Source organism: Papio anubis, chromosome 7 (genome assembly GCF_008728515.1).
Source record: "Papio anubis isolate 15944 chromosome 7, Panubis1.0, whole genome shotgun sequence".
Classification (NCBI taxonomy): Eukaryota; Metazoa; Chordata; class Mammalia; order Primates; family Cercopithecidae; genus Papio; species Papio anubis.
Genome location: NC_044982.1, coordinates 25,796,193 through 25,813,409, shown reverse-complemented (window position 1 = coordinate 25,813,409; position 17,217 = coordinate 25,796,193). Strand labels below are relative to the sequence as shown.

Here is a 17,217-nt window from a genome sequence, read left to right as displayed (position 1 = left end):
TCTTGTTGTTTCTACTTTTTATATTTTATGTATAGACCAAAGACACATTTAAAGGGAATTTCAACAAATTAAAATTATAAATGATAGTCACAAAATATAACCAATATAATAAAATAAGAATCCATGAGTGCACATAATAAAAAGTTCTTTCTTACAGTAGGATTCTATAAATGTAGAACGAATCATATTAAATCACTATCTGGCACTACTTATAGTAGTAATTGTTTCAGATGAGTCAATAATAGATGCTAAAATTAGTGAGCAAAAGTACAATAGAAACAGGATATGTTGAAGTCCCAAAGAGTTATCCTATAAAATAGATAATTTTAAGAGAACAATTGTAACTTTACAGTGGATAAACCCACCCGGTAGGCAACACGATAGCCAAGTGTTCAGTTTTCACCAGTAATGTAACAAACCAACATTCTATGACTCCTAAGATGACACTATGGGAAGGACATAACTCCAGTTATCTAAGTTTCAAGCCAAAAGTCCATCATCTGAATCTAGTCATGAACAAACATCAAGAAACCCAAAATGAAAGCCATTCTACAAAATAAATTGTTTACACCCTGAGAAGTCATCACTCATGATGACTGAAAAACCGTTCCAGATTAAAGGAAACTAAAGAGACATGACAACTAAATGCTATGTGTGAACCTATATTTTATCCTGGATCAGGAAAGGACACTACTGTAGTAGCAAAATTTGAATAAAATGTATAGATTAAGCCATAGTATTTTATTGACTTCAATTTCCTAATTTTGATTGTTATACTGTAACTGCAAAAGAAAACATACATATCAAATTATTTAGATGAAAAACAATTTATTTTTTAATCAGTTGACTTTAAGATTCACAGATAAGTATGTATATCATGTCTGCAAATTAAAAATGTTTCACAAAAAAATTACATATATGTGGATGTATCTAGAATAAATGATGAAACAAGTCTGGTAAAATATGAATAATAAGGGAATCTAGGTAAAGGTTATACAGAAATTCTTTATTCTAAATTTTCAACTTTATCTATGTCTGAAATTTCACATTAAAAAGAGTACCTAAAGGGTAACTATTCTCCATTTTAAATTGGTTTGATAATAACCTAATTCAGGAGTTGTCAAACTTTTTCTGTAAAGGGCCAACCTGCCAATACTTTAAACCTTGTGGGCCATATATTCTTGTGGGCTACAACTACTCAACTCTGCCACTGTGTCACAAAAGCACCAACAGACAATATATAAATGAATAGGAGTGGTTGTGCTCCAATAAAACTATTTACAGAAATAGACGATGGGCCAGATTGGACCTGTGAGCCATCGTTTGATGATCCCTGGTCTAGTCTATGCCCAGAAAAATTAATCAGAATAATTATACTTTCAGTTAACATTTTCTGAGCATATGACAGACAGTATGTTAAGAGCTTTACTGGCATTAATTCATTTATCCTTGCACTATTCTAATTAGGTCAATAGTATTATTATTTCCATTTTCCACAGACAAAACTAGCGCCTAGAGAAGTTAAGAAACTTGCCCAACTAACGTCACATGGACAGCAAGTATGAAACCAGGGAGGTCTGATTCTACACACTGAACTACAACCAATATGTGATATTAATACTTCTCAGATGGGTTGAATTATACTGTCACATGCAATAACCATTTTAACATGGCTAAATAAATATCCAAATTCAAGATTTACATTCCATGAAAGTGCTTTTCACAAACCTCCTGTAGCTGCAGGGACATGAGTCCCAGTTGATCCTGGCGTCTTTCCACCAGCGCCCTTTCTGTGCGCATCTCTCTCTCTAGTTCCTGAAGCCGCCGCTCCACCCGATCTGAAACCTTAATAAGAATTCAGAGAAACAGCAGCATTATAGAGCTAGCAAGCAAAACAGACTAAATTGAGAAGATAGTTTTATAGCAGATACACTACTGCTTAAAGCATTTAAGACTGTTTTGTTTGCAAAGCCCTGTCTAATGACACTAAAATGAAATAGCTGGCCAAAAAACTTATTGAAAGTTAGAAAAGAAAGTCATCATTGATCTCCAAATGATCTACATCTGGATCCCAATAACTGGCTCAAATTTTTTGAGGTATGAGATAATATTCAGTAGATCAGAGTTAAAAGCAATACACTAGAAAAGAGTGCCCTCTGGTGAGTTAGAATGAAAATACCAATTATGCTAAAAATTGCATTTGTTGGCCAATTAATGATAAATTGTTCGATCTAATTAGTTCTTTTCTACTTTTATTATCCATGAGAATGACCTGCCTATGAAGGTACTGATGTTTATTTGCAGTGAATAATTAAGAGGGCTTTACATTAGCTTGTCAATCTTTTCTACTGTGATCTGCTAAAAATAAAACAAGCTATAAAAGATCAAAAACTAAAGTCAAACTGAAAATGTTTAATTGGGACTCTCTAAAATAAACATGAAAGAATTTTTCTCTCTGACACAAAATTTTCCTTACTAAAAGTTGCATAAATTCAAACACATCTCATGTATTTCATTATACAGCCCACTAAATAAAATTTACACTATTGACAATGTCTATATTTCGTACAGAAGGATATGGAAGACATTTGTATTCATATAAGAGAAGCAATAAACACAGCTCTGTTATAAGAAATCTTTTGTCACCAATTATTTATACGAGAAAGAATCAAGAAAAGTCTGACAAGGAACCTTACTGGGGTCATGTAAATGTTCTAAACTGAATTAGGGAGGTGGCTGGATAACTCAGTAAATGTACGAAAGAAAAAAGTTATTAAATTGTACACTTAAAGCATTAATTTTATGGTGCATTATAGCTCAATCAAGTTTTTAAAAAATAAATAGATAAACATAAGTTTACTTAGGTGAGCAAAAGTTTAGTTTACTCTTGAACAACAGGGATTTTAACTGCAAAGGTCTACTTATAAGCGGATTTTCTTCTGCCACTACCACTGCTGAGAGAGCAAGACCAATTCCTCCTCAGCCTGCTCAACTTGAAGGCAGAATAACTTTACGATGATCAACTTCTACCTAATGAATGACAAATATATTTTATCTTCCTTATAATTTTCTTAATAACCCTTTCCTTTAGTTTACTTTATTGTAAGAATACAATATACAATACATATACAAAATATGTGTTAATTGACTATGTTATTGTCAATGCTTCCTGTCAACAGTAGGCTATTAGTAGTTAAGTTCTGGGGGAGTTCAGATTTATACTGTATCCCCAGCCTCTGCCTTCAAATAGCTTGCTATCTATTGAAGACTGACAATAGATGAGTAGTTAAAATTTCTCTGATTAAATTCAAAGAGTTAAATGACTTCTATATTTCAGAAAAGAAGGCTGTTCTTATAGAATCCTATCAAAATTAAAGCAGTCCAAGTAACCACATACTGAAATCAATATCCAAAAGTATTTAGACATCAGCAACTTTGCTACCATAGCTAATACATGTGATGATACAGAGTTACTATATTTGGAAGATTGTTTCTCAATTTTTTTTTTTTTTTTTTTTTTTTTTGAGACAGTCTCACTCTGTCACCCAGGCTGGAGTGCAGTGGCGTGATCTCAGCTCACCGCAATCTCCGCTTCCCGAATTCAAGCAATTCTCCTGCCTCAGTCTCCCTAGTACCTGGGATTACAGGCACCTGCCAACACGCCTGGCTAATATTTGTATTTTTAGGAGACATGTTGTTTCCCCACATTGGCCAGGATGGTCTTGAATTCCTGACCTCAAGTGATCCACCGGCCTTGGCCTCCCAAAGAGCTGGGATTACAGGCGTAGCACCGCGCCCAGCCTTTGATTCCTTCTAAGTAAAAGTTTTATTGAAACATAATTTCATGTATTAATATACATATACATTGTGAAATAACTATAGTCAAGCTAATTAACATATCTATCACTTTACTTAGCTAACATTATTTTTGCCAATACTATAGTCACCATTCTGCACATTAGCTCTCTAGAACTTATTCATCCTACATAAGGAAAACTTTGTACTACTTTCCTGACCCCTCCCAACTCTGTCCTTTCCCTAGCAACCACCATTCCATTCTCTGCTTCTACGAACTAGACTTTTTAGAGTCCACATTTAAGTGAAATAATGAAGTATTTTATTTTTGTATCTGCCTTACTTCATTTAGAATAATGTCCTTCAGGTTCATCCATTTATTGTTGCAAATGACAGAATTTCCTTCTTTTTAAAAATTGAACAATACTCCATTGGGTGTATATACGTGTGTATGTGTATTTCTTTATCTGTTCTTTGGTCAACAGATACTTACATTGTTTCCATATCTTGACTATTGTGAATAATGCTGCAATGAACATGGGGTATGCAGATGTCTCTTCAAGACACAATTTCCTTTGGATATGTATCCAGAAGTGAGACTGCTGGATCATTTGGTAGTTTTATTCTTAATTTTGATATTAATGTTTCTCTTACACAACTTCTGACATAGGTCCCAATGATCCATGCTTCTTGGTATTCATGCACCTGTGTAATCCTCTACCCTTGAGTGTAGGCTAGCCCTCTAATAAAGAGAACACTGCAGAAGTGATGGGGTGTCACTTCTATTATTAGGCTGCAAAAAACTGACTTCCAATTTGCTAGCATCTTCTCTCTTGCCAGTCATCTTCTTGTCTGCTTGTTCTAATAAAGCAGGCTGCCACGTTATGAGATGTTCTACGGAAGGCCACATGTCAAAGAAACAAAAGAAGCCTTTAAACAGGTCGTGACAAACTGAAGTCTCAAGTCCAGTAACCTACAGGGAACTGAATCCTGACAATGACTTGTCATTCCAGTCAAGCCTTGAGAAGAATGCAGCCTGCAAGTGACCCAGAGCCAAAGGACCCAGCAAAGCCACACCTGTCTCTCAACCCACTGAAACTGCCAAATGAAATGTTCTTTTAAGCCAGTAAGTTAGGGGAAATATGTTACATTAAATGCTAATTGTACATACCCAGACGCCATGACCATCCTCTATGGACCCAGTATACAGGCCAGCCCCACGGATGCAGGCACCAGGCCTACCTCCAGGAACTCAGGTTCCAGGTGCATCTCAGTACTAGACTGGCCCCTGTAAGCACAGGCTCCAGGCCTTCTCCCATGGGCCCAGGTACCAGGCTCATCCCAGTACCAGGCAGACCCCAACAGACTTAGGCTCTAGTCTCATCACAGTGCCAGACCAGCTGCTATGGGCATAAGTTCCAAGCCTAGCCCTAAGAACCCAGGCACTAGGGACACTCCTGCAGACCCAATCAAGTTGGCCCACACCAGTAGACCCTGGTGCCAGGCCAGCCCCAGAGGAGCCAGGATCCAGGCCCCCCCACAGAAGACCCAAAGTCAGTGTCTGCCCCAGTGAATACAGGTTCCAGGCTCAAACTCATAAACCCAGACAACGGGCTAGCCTCTGGGACCCAGATACCAGCTCAGCCCACCTGCTGACCCAGTCACTAGGCCAGCTCCCAAAAAGACACCAGTAGCAAAGCTCATTAATGAACCCTGCCAGAGAGCCTACCAAAAATCTCCGCATAGACTCATTAAGTAAAGGGAATCCCCTGCCAAAGCCAGTCTGTAAAGTCTGGAAGAAGCGTCTACTTCTTCAAATGCACAGAAACTAAGGCCATAAGGATCATAAATGATCAGGGAAACATGGTATCACTAAGAGAATAAAATAAAGCACCAGCAAACAATCCCAAAGAAATGGAGATCTTTAAACTGCCTAATAAAGAATACAAAACAATCATCTTAAATAAGTTCAGTGAGCTACAAGAGAATACAGTAGTCCCACTTTACTCATGCAGGATACACTGCACAATTCCCAGCAGATGCCTGAAACCGAGGATGGTATCAAACTCTTTAGATACTATGCACAATTTTTCCCTTCACAATTTCACAGAGTAAACTTGTTCATATCACAGAAATTAAAAATCTCAGTGTACGTTTTTTTTCTTTCCTTATTAAGTTGAGACTTTCACATTTTCACTTAGAAGAAACACTTTATCCTTCTCTTTGGCATTGCCAAACTGTCAACATCACTACTCTGCCCTTTGAAGCCATTATTTAGTAAAATGAGGGTTACTTGAACAAAAGCACTATCAGGTTATTGAGACAGTGAACCTGATAACTGACATGACCGCTAAGCAACTAATGGGTGGGTTGTGTCTATGGCATGGATATACTGAATAAAGGGATGATTCATGTCCCAGAAGGGATGAAGTGAGACCACTGAAGATTTCATTACTCTACTCAGAATGGCATGCAATTTAAATCTTATGAATTGTTTATTAATGAAATTTTTCATTTACTATTTTTATATTGCAATTGACCACAGGAAGCTGAAATCATACAAAGCAAAACTGGGGGAAAGGACAAGCTTCTATACAGACACCAAAATCAGAAAATTGTTGCATGAACAAAATTAGAAATTCAACAGAGATAGAAACCATCAAAAAGAACAAAACAAAAATTCTTAATCTAACAACACAATGACTGAATTGAATAATTCCACAGCAATCTTGAAGCAAACTAGAGCATGAGCTCAAAGACAAGTCATTTGAAATTGCCCACTCAGAGAAACAAAAAGAAGAAGAAAGAAAAAGAATTAAGAGAAACTATGGAATTTATGAGATACCATCAAGTAAAGAAATTTACTCATTATGAAAGTCCCAGAAGGAGCAAAAAAAGAGAAGGAGATGAGAGGAGTTTACTTAAAGAAATAATAGCAGAAAACTTCCTATATCTGGAAAAAGAACATCCAGATCCTTGAAGATCAAATAACCACAAATAGATTAAATATAAAGAGATCTTACTGAAGCACACAATAATCAAATTCTCAAAAGGAAAAAACAAAGAGAAAATGCCAAAAGCAGCATGAGAAAAACAACTCATCACATACAAGGGAACTCTTATGAGACTATCAGTGAATTTCTCAGCAGAAACCAGGAGAGAACGAGATAATAAACTCAAAGTCCTAGCAGGAGGTGGGAGGAGGGGGGTGCTGCCAGCCAAGAATATCATCACATTAACTTGCCTTACAAGAAATATAAAAAGCAGTTCTTCAAGACAAAATGAAAGAACGCTAATAACACAAAAGCATATGAAAGTATATAATTTCTTATATTCACTGTAAAAGTACTAATATATTCAAATTTAAAATACTCCAGTACTTAAACAATGGTAGTGTTTCAGTTACTTTTAACTCTAGTTTAAAAGTCAAAAGACAAAAGTATTAAAAATAACTATAGCTACAATAATTTTAATGGATATACAATATTTAAAGAGGTAAACTGTGATATCAATAATGTAAAATGGGAGGGGAAGTTAAAGTGTAGACTCTTTGTATGCAGTCCACGTTAAGTTGTTATCAGCTTAAAATAGATTCTTACAAGATATTTTATGTAAATATCATGGTAACCACAAAGAAAAAACCTGTGCATATTTAAAAGACAGAGAAAGCAGTCAAAGCATATCACTACAGAAAATTATCAAATCGCAAAGGAAGACAGAGAGAAAAAATGGAATGAAGAAACTATAAAACATTCAGAAAACAATTAAGAAAACAGCAGTAGCAAGTTCTTACCTATAAATAAATGTTTTACATGTAAACAAATTCTCCAATCAAAAGACATAGAGTAGCTACATAGACTTTTTCTAATGACCCAACTGTATGCTGCCTAAAGAGACTCACAAATAGACTTTAGAGACACAAACAGACTGAAAAATGAAGGGATGGAAAAAGGTATTCTACACAAATGGAAACTAGAAGAAAACAGAGGTAGCTACACTTATATCAGAGAGAATACACTATAAGTCAAAAAATCTAAAAAGAAACAAACAAGGTCACTAAATAATTATAAAGAAGTCAATTCATCAAGAGGATACAATAACTGTAAACGTATATGCAGCTAATTAGAGCACCTAAATATACAAAGCAAATCTTGATAGAGCTGAAGAAAAGATTAAACAGAAATACAATAGTAGTATTGTGGACAATGGACACATCATCCAGATGGAAAGGCTACAGAGAAACATTAGACTTGATCTACACTTTAAAACAAATGGACCTAACAAACATACACAGAACATTCCATCAAAGAGCAGCAGAATACACATTCTTCTCAAGCATACACAGACCATTCTCCAGGACAGACCATGTTAGGCCACAAAACAAGTCTTAACATATTTAAGAAAATAAGTACCTCTTTAGAGCATACAGGTATAAAACTAGATATAAATGAACAGAAAAATTCACTAATAGGTGGAAATTAAACTACACAATTCTGAATAATCAATGGGTCAAATAAAAAATGTAAAAGAAAATGAAAAAATACCATGATACAAATACAAACAGAAATACAACACACCAAAATTTATGGGATGCAAAAAAGCAGCTCTAAGACGGAGTTTTATGGCAATAAATGCCTACATTTAGAAAAAGATCTCAAATAAATAACCTAACTATACCCCAAAAAACTAAAAAACAAAACAAAACTAAGCCGCTGTCAGTAGAAGAAAGGAAGTCACAAAGATGGCAGCAAAAACAAATGAAATAGAGACTAGAAAAATAATAGAAAAGATCCATGAAACTAACAGTTTTTTGAGTTTTTTTAACTTTTCTTTTAGGTTCAGGGGTACATGTGCAGGTTTGTTATATAGGTAAATTTGTGTCACAGAGGTTTGATGTACAGATTATTTCTTCACCCAGGTACTAAGACTAGTACCCAGGAATTATTTTTTTCTGCTCAAAGTTAGTTTTTGGAAAAGATAAACAAAACTGAAAAAATGCTAGCTAGACTAAATAAGGGGAAAAAAAGAGTCATGACTCAAATAAATAAAATCAAAAGTAAAAGAGGAGACATCACAAATGATACCACAAAAATACAAAGTCTTGTAAGAAAATACTATGAACAATTTTATGCCAACAAATTGGATAACCTAGGAGAAATGGGTAAATTCCTAAAAACCTACAACTTACCAAGACTGAGTCACAAAGAAACAGAAAATAGAAACAGAAAATCCAAACAGACCAATAATAAGTAAGGTGATTGAATCAGTAATCAAAGATCTCCCAACAAAGAGAAGGCCAGAATCTGATTACTTCACTGGTAAAATCTATCAAACATGTAAAGAAGAACTAACGTCAAGCCTTCTCAAGCTGTTCCAAAACACTGAAGATAAGAGAACATGTCCAACTTCATCCTATGAGGCCAGGAGTACCCTGACACCAAAGACACTACTAAAAAAGAAAATTACAAGCCAACATCCCTGATGAACACAGATACAAAAATCCTCTGCAAAATACTAGCAAGCCAAATTCAGCAGCACATTAAAAGAATCATTACCACCACGGTCACTTAGAATTTATCCCCAGAATACAAAGCTGTAAATCAGTAAGTGTAATATACCGCATTAACAGAATAAAGAATAAAAATCATGTGGTCTTCTCAATAAAAGCAGAAAAAGCATTTAATATAATTCAACATCCTTTCATGATAAAAAGAGAAACTTCCAATAAATGAGACATAGAAAGAATTTATTTTAGCATAATAAAGGCCATATACAACAAGCCAACAGCTAACATAGTACTCAACAGTAAAAATCTAAAAACATTTTCTCTAAGACCGGAAAAAGCCAAGGATGCCCACTATAAACACTTCCATTCAGCATAGTACTGAAGGTCCTGGCCAGAGACAGTATGCAAGAGAAAGAAATAAAAGGCATCTAGATGAGGAAGGAAGAAGTTAAATTGTCCCTGTTTTCAGATGACATGATCTTATATATAGAAAGCCCTAAAGAGGCCCCTAAAAAAACTGTTAGAAGTAATAAATTAAGTAAAGTTGCAGAAATCAAAATTCAGCATACAAGAATCAGCAGCATTTCTATACATAACAACTCAAAAAAAAAAAAAAATCCTGTTCACTATAGCATCCAAAAAATACAAAGGAATAAATTTACCTAAGGAGATGAAAGATTGGTTCTCTGAAAATAATAAAATATTAATGAAATAGGAAGTCAGCAATGTAAAATCTTGGGAAAAGTATCTAGTGAAAAAAAAATCAAGATATACAGAGAAAGCCACATAATGTAGGCACTATAGACCATGGTAAGGGATTTGGAACAAAAGAAACTCAGGGAGGATTTTTAAACCTGGAGGAATAATTAAACATAATGACAATTTAAAAAAATAATTTGCCTGCAGTGAGAAGCACAGATAAAGGCAGGTATGGGAGCAGAGGGACCAACTTCAATGGATGCCACAGCAGTAAACCCACTGAGAAGAGACGGTAGCTTGAAAAGCAGTATTAGAAGTAGATAGAATTGAGCAAGATTTCAGAAATTAAAGGGGCAGGATCTTGTAATGGATTGGAAGTATGGTGTAAAGAAATGGATCTAGGTGAATCCTTGGTGACCAGCTTAAGATGCTGGATGGAATGCGATGCCATTTCCTGGGACAGGGAAGATCAAAGTAAGTAAAAACAGCCCTAAATGAAGGTTGTGGACCTTAACCTAAAGACATATATTTATAGCTTTTTGAGTGATGACATAATTCCTAATAAGAATTATTTTAAAGAAAGCATATTTTAGTACTTATTTTTTCTTTCTCTGAGACCTAACGGAAAAATGTTAAAAAATAATCCAATACTAAAAAATTCATATTTATCCGGATACCACTTTCAACTACGTTTAATACTAGAATACCAAAAATTCCTAAATCTCCATATTTGGTTATAAAAATAGCAGAATAACAAGAATAAAAATTAGAATGGCTTTTAAGATTAGTAGTTAATGAAAGGTCAAACAAAAGAAAAAGCATTCTGTTTAAAAGATTGTATTCTCACTTTTCAATATGTTGATTCCTCAGATCTTTAACAATACCTGGTGCTTCAAAGTCCACTTAAAGAAATATGTTACATATTTTTATATATAACTGCTGCTGTAATCTATGCAATAATCATGTTATTCTAAATGCAGTATTCACAGAATTCTTATAAATTCTATTAATGGTCAACCCTTTCAAAAACAGCTGGATCCATGTTTACATTTGTATTCTTTATAGTGACCCTACTATAGAAAACTAAAATAGAATTGACTTTTTCCTCCATAAATAATCAAACAACATGCAGTCATATCACACTCAACTCAATAAAATCTAGACAACTAATAAACTGAAATTTCCCCTATGGAATAAGGCCTATGCAATATTGATTGCTTATCACCACAATTAAGTGTTAATAGAAAATATTTTCCATGACCTCATACTATAAACGATAACTCTTCCCTTCCAGTGGGCAATTTGACATAAGCAAAAAATATTTATGATTCACAAAAGATTAACACATCAAATGTTGACTTATATGACAGCAACCAAAACTTTTTGTCTTTCAAAGAAAAATGTGTTCCACAAGCTTTCAAGATATATTTTAGTTACTGAGAAAATGCATGATAAACAACTGTAGCCTCAGAATAATACACAATAAATGTGATTAACAGTGCTTACCAGTAGAAAGTGAAATTGGCGAGAGATAGAAGCAGCCATTTATTTTCACTTTATATATGTACAATATTTAAGTTTGCCACAGTGAATGTGCATCATTTTGGTAATTTTATTTTAAATTTAAATCTGAAGCAGGGGAAACAGCTGCAGTCTCTGAAAAGCTTAACACTCAAATAATGAAACCATCTTCTCTGACAGCAGGTTATGAATTCACAAATACAACACAACATGTCAACCAGTTATAAAACACGAATGTTGACTTCAATTGGAAGAAGTGAGTCACAAAGTCTATATTAAGCCCTGGAAACAAACATCAGGTGGCCTTCGGAAGACCTTCTTAATTCCAACAATTGTTTTTAAGTTTTGCTTTGGACATTTTTTTTCTTAATCAGGACCATACACACCCACAAGAAATTTGAGATGCCCTTCATGCAATTATGAGACAATCTTACTTTGACAGCAAATTCCACAAAGCACAAAACAAGGTGTAACATCACAACTGATGTAAGGAACTGGCAATGAGCAATTCAACTGACTGCACAATTATGTGGGCACAATTTTCTGGGTTGAGACAATACAAAAGGCTGTGTCCTCAGGAGCGGGGCAGAAGGGATAGTTTGGTAAACTAGCAAGTTTTATACAGCAATTACACCAATGAGCTGGGCACCAGGGAGGTGTGACAACCAGTTGCACTTTATGTGATGCAGAGTCATTCTTGATGCATGGCAATAAAGATATGAAACTTTGAGCTCTCTCTGAACTCAGCTAACTGCTAACTTTTTACTCAGTGGGTATATTTTAAACACAAAGTAAAACTGTAGAATGTATATAGATGATACTTACTAGTTTTATTTGCTATCTGAAAGAAATCCAAATAAAAATGATAACTGTTTATTACAGGTTCTCTTGTCACATGGCGAAAGGTGAAACAATAAATGTAATGTGCACTATGCAAATTAGTACTATTAAACCCCAAATTGAAAACATCCCAACTATCTAACAGTTTCAAAAAACAGCATGACAGTAAAACTGGATATGACCATGGCTCACTCAGGTCTACAGGGACCTCAGTAGAATATTAAGGATATCCAAATTTAGATCAAAGCCCATTTACAAGTAATATAATAATTTGGCAGTGTCCCCACCCAAATCTCATCTTGAATTGTAACTACCACAATTCCCACATGTCATGGGAGGAACCCAGTGGCAGGTGATTAAATTATGGGGGCGAGTCTTTCCTGCACTATCCTTGTGATATTTTTAATATCACAAATATTTTAAATAAAATATTTTAAATAAAATAAGAATATTTTAAATAAATTTGTTTTAAAAATGGGAGTTTCCCTGCACAAGCTCTCTCTTTTTGCCTGCCGTCATCCATGTAAGATGTGGCTTGCTCCTCCTTGCCTTCCGTCATGATTGTGAGGCCTCCCCAGCCATGTGGAACTGTAAGTCCATTAAACCTCCTTCTTTTGTAAATTGCCCAGTCTCGGGTATGTCTTTATCAGCAGCATAAAACCAAACTAATACAACAAGCATGTTCATAAGATGTATATCTAGGTAGCAAGCGAAAGAAGCCTCATGCAACAGTTGAAAAACTTAGTCAAATCTTGTGCATTAGAAACCATAGCCTGGGTGCAGTGGGGTGGCTCATGCCTATAATCCCAGCACTTTAGGAGGCTGAGGCAGGCTGATCATCTGAGGTCAGGAGTTCGAGACCAGCCTGGCCAACATCGTGAAAACCTGTCTCTATTAAAAATACAAAAATAAGCCAAATGTCATGGCACACACCTGTAATCCCAGTTACTGAGGAGGCTGAGGCAGGAGAATCACTTGAATCCAGGAGGTGGAGGCTGAGATCACACCACTGCACTCCAGCCTGAGTGACACAGTGAGAATCTGTCAAAAAAAAAAAAAAAGAAAGAAAGAAGAAAGAAAGAGAGAGAGAGAGAGAGAGAGAGAAAGAAAGAAAGAGAGAAAGAGAGAAAGAGAGAGAGAAGGAAGGAAATAGCAAAGATAGTAATGACATAGGATATGTAAAAAAGATTAAAAGATTAGGGAGTTTCACTTCCAGAAATAACAGACTAGATAATTCAGATGAAGGTAACTAGAAAGTTAGAAAGAATATTTTAAATATAATTGTTTTTTAAAACACTGGGAAGTTAAAAAGTAATAAGGAAATATGAGAATAATATGCAGAAGAAAGAAACCCAGAGAGAACGGTCTATCCTTTGAAATCACTTTTTCCCCTGAAATATCAACTCATTTCAGAAAAGGCAGCTGAGACACTGAGAAGCTGAACAGAGTTTTTACCAGATTCTTAAGGTTAAATGAGAAAAAGAGTTGAGTTGAGAGACTTGCAAGTAATGGGTCCCTGATTAATCACTCTCTTAGCCTTTGGACTGGAATCCTGAAGGGCTATACACACGCAGTAAGGGTGAATCAGAAATACTCAAGATCCAGTACCAAAGTTTATTAAGTATCTCAACAACAAATAATAAGATAATCCACGATTGCTACTGACCCCAGTCTATAACAAAAAGTAAATGTCTATATTCTCATATATAACAATGTCCTAGGCCTCAAATTATCTATTCAAATTTTGTTGGCAGAAAATAAAGTAGGTTTTCTGTCATCAAACAACAATAACTAGAGAATCAAAAGTAAATAGTAGGACAAAGCAATGTGATCAAAGTCCAAGAAAAGCAAGGGATAATAGACAATCAAAACAGACACATAGAAGATCTAGGTAATGAAGTCATGAGACACAGATAAACAGATTGATGATTTTGATAAACAATTACAAAGTTAAAAACAATCAGATGACAATTCTAGTAGTGAAACTTGCAATGATTTAAAATGAAAACAGTGAGTGGGTTTAATAGGCTTGCCTCAGCTGAAGAGAGATTAAGTTACTAAATAAAAAGTCAGAAGAAAATATTCAAAATAAAGAAAGAAGAAAGAATTAAAACTGACAGAAATGAGCATAAGAGAAAAAGGGGATAAAGTCAAAAGTTCAAGATTATATGTAATGTGAAGTCCTAAAAGAAGAGACAAAGAATAAAAGTAATTTTTGAAGAGATAATGGTACTATAAGCATCAAGCAACAAGTCAAAACACACACACACACAAGTTTATCATAGTAAAACTATAAATAAAAACAAAGAAAAACTCAAAAGCAATTAGAGAAAAAAAAATCTATTACACCTTTAAAAAAAAGCACTAGGCCGGGCACAGTGGTTCACGCCTAAAGGCTCAGCACTTTGGGAGGCCGAGGAGGGTGGATCACAAGGTCAGGACACCAAGACCATCCTGGCTAACATGGTGAAGCCCCGTCTCTAGTAAAAATACAAAAAATTAGCCAGACGTGGTGGTACACGCCTGTAGTCCCAGCTACTTGAGAGGCTGAGGCAACAGAATCACTTGAACCTGGGAGGTGAAGGTTGCAGTGAGCCAAGATCGTGCCACTGCACTCCAGCCTGGGCATCAGAGCGAGACTCCTATCTTAAAAAAAAAAAAAAAAAAAACCATCAATAAGACTAATATCTGATTTCTCAAGAGAAACAATGAAACCCCCAAATGATTAAATTTCTTTAAAATACAGAATGGGGGGGGGAATGGCTTATCTAGAATTTTATATCCAATGAAAATTTCTTTCAACAAAGTAAGCGAAAGACATTTTCAGACACACACAGAGAAGATTTTTCACCAAAGCACACGCTCTAAAGGAAATTATAGATGGGACACTTTCGGGCATACGCACGCTCACCCTAAAGGAAATTTTTAAATATGTTCTTAAGGTAGATGTACAATCTGAAAAATGCAAAAAAGAGTGAAGAACAAAAAACAGTAAATCTAGGGGTAAACCTAAATAAACCATTATTGCATAAAATAATAGTAATGTCTTCTAAGGCTCGATTAAATACAAAATTAAATAACAAAATAGCATAAAAGTGAAAAGCGAGGTTTATGGAGTTGAGATACAGTAAGATCTTTGCATTTTCTGAGAAGAGGTAAAAGAATTAATTTATATTAGTTTTGAAATATCAAAGACACATGTTGTAATCCCTAGGGTAACAATGGAATAACAAGATATAATTAGAAGCTAATAGATGTGCAATACAGAAAAATGAAAACTAATAAAACCAAAAAACACACACACAAAAGAAGGAAATACAGTAAGTGGGACCAAGAGAAAGCAAATAGTAAGATGGTAAATTTAAATAAATGAAATCAACATTTACATTAAATGTAATACAGCAAATCCTCCAACTCAAAACAGTGTTATACTGACCTTTAAAAAAAATTTAATGATACCCTATAAAATAGCATGAAAGATATCAAATTCAAGAAATAAATTGTATTAAAAATGTATAAGATATAAAACTTCTTAGAGTGACGTCAGCAAGCTGGCCAACTAAATGCTCCTAGCACTTTTCTCCACCACAAGAAAACGCGCACACACACACACACAAAATAACTACAGGAGAGCAATGAGAACAGCAAAGTAGCAACAGAAATTCTATAACAAAAAGCCAGAATGGCTGCACAGGGAAGGAAAGGAATCACCTTGCTCCACTACCTCATCCCCCCGTTTGGGGATCAGCCCTACCAACTAGGGACAAGCTACTTCAGAGTCACTGCGTATCCCTATCTCAGTTACCGCTGTATCCTCCCCTTAGGACCAAGCTGAAGGGATGCCCCACTCCCAGGGAACCAGAGTCTTCAAATGCTGGAACAGTCTCACAACAGGTGCCAGGGCCAAGGCATACCCACCCTCCACTCCAGGTACCTCAGGCCTTAGGCACACTGGAGAATTTATGCCTCCAGAGCCACAGCAGATGTGGCACCCTATCACCTGGGTACCTCAGACCTCCTACATACTGGAGAAGTGGCACCCCTCATGGCACAGCCAAGGTAGTGCTCTGCCACACAGGGACCTCCGGCCTCCTACACACCAGAGAAGTCTCCTTCAACACCATGCCATTGGTGAGGCAGCAGACCCTCCCCCTGCAGGGACCCTGGTCCTCCAGCATATTGGAGCAGTCGCGCCTCCCAGCACACAGGTGACATGACACCACATAGCCAGGAATCCAGAGGCTCTACTGACTCACGTAGCTGCACTTTAGCAGTGCCTCACATACCAGGGAATAAGAGCCATGGCTGAGCTGTGCCACCGCACCCTGCATGCCCAAGAACCACAACACACCCCATCTACCTGGAAATAGATTAGCCCTCTACTGTCTAAGCTACTCAGGCACCTCATCTCATCAAGGAATGGAGTCATGTCTGTGCTTCTCTCCACCACTTGAGACCCAAGCCACAGCGGTATATTGCCATTCCTCAGTCCTTGCTGCTGTTGCAGCTGGCCTCTTAAAGCTTGGCTTACTGCCATATTCCACCCACCATCACAGAGTCCAGAGTCACCACTGCATGGTTCCTCATATCCTGGAGTCCAGCCTTCTACTGTGCCCTGTTGGTTTTAGGTCCCAAATTGTAGTTGTGCCCAACCCCAGGGCCTGAGCCTCTGGAGCACCTCTTCCTCATTGGAGCCATACAAGTGTGGTACCCTGCTCCCATGGGTAAGAATCACAGCTGCTTCCCAACCCCCTGGGCCTGAGCTACCAGGTTGTCCCTTAGAGCAACAAATCTTAGCTTACTGGAAGAACTGCATCCACTCATGCCTTGGAGAGTGATTTTGTACCTCAAGTCCC

General features: G+C 36.2%; 1 protein-coding gene across 16 annotated transcripts in view; it reads right to left on the bottom strand.

Moving 5' to 3' along the window:
- CEP128 (centrosomal protein 128) overlaps positions 1-17,217 on the bottom strand; it is a 449,960-nt gene that overhangs the window by 363,721 nt on the left and 69,022 nt on the right. For all 16 annotated transcript variants that reach the window (XM_021941917.2, XM_021941915.2, XM_021941920.2 and 13 more), the window contains one exon: positions 1,729-1,845. In XM_021941917.2, coding sequence (XP_021797609.2) covers positions 1,729-1,845 — 117 coding nt within the window. The remainder of the gene's footprint in view (positions 1-1,728; positions 1,846-17,217) is intronic.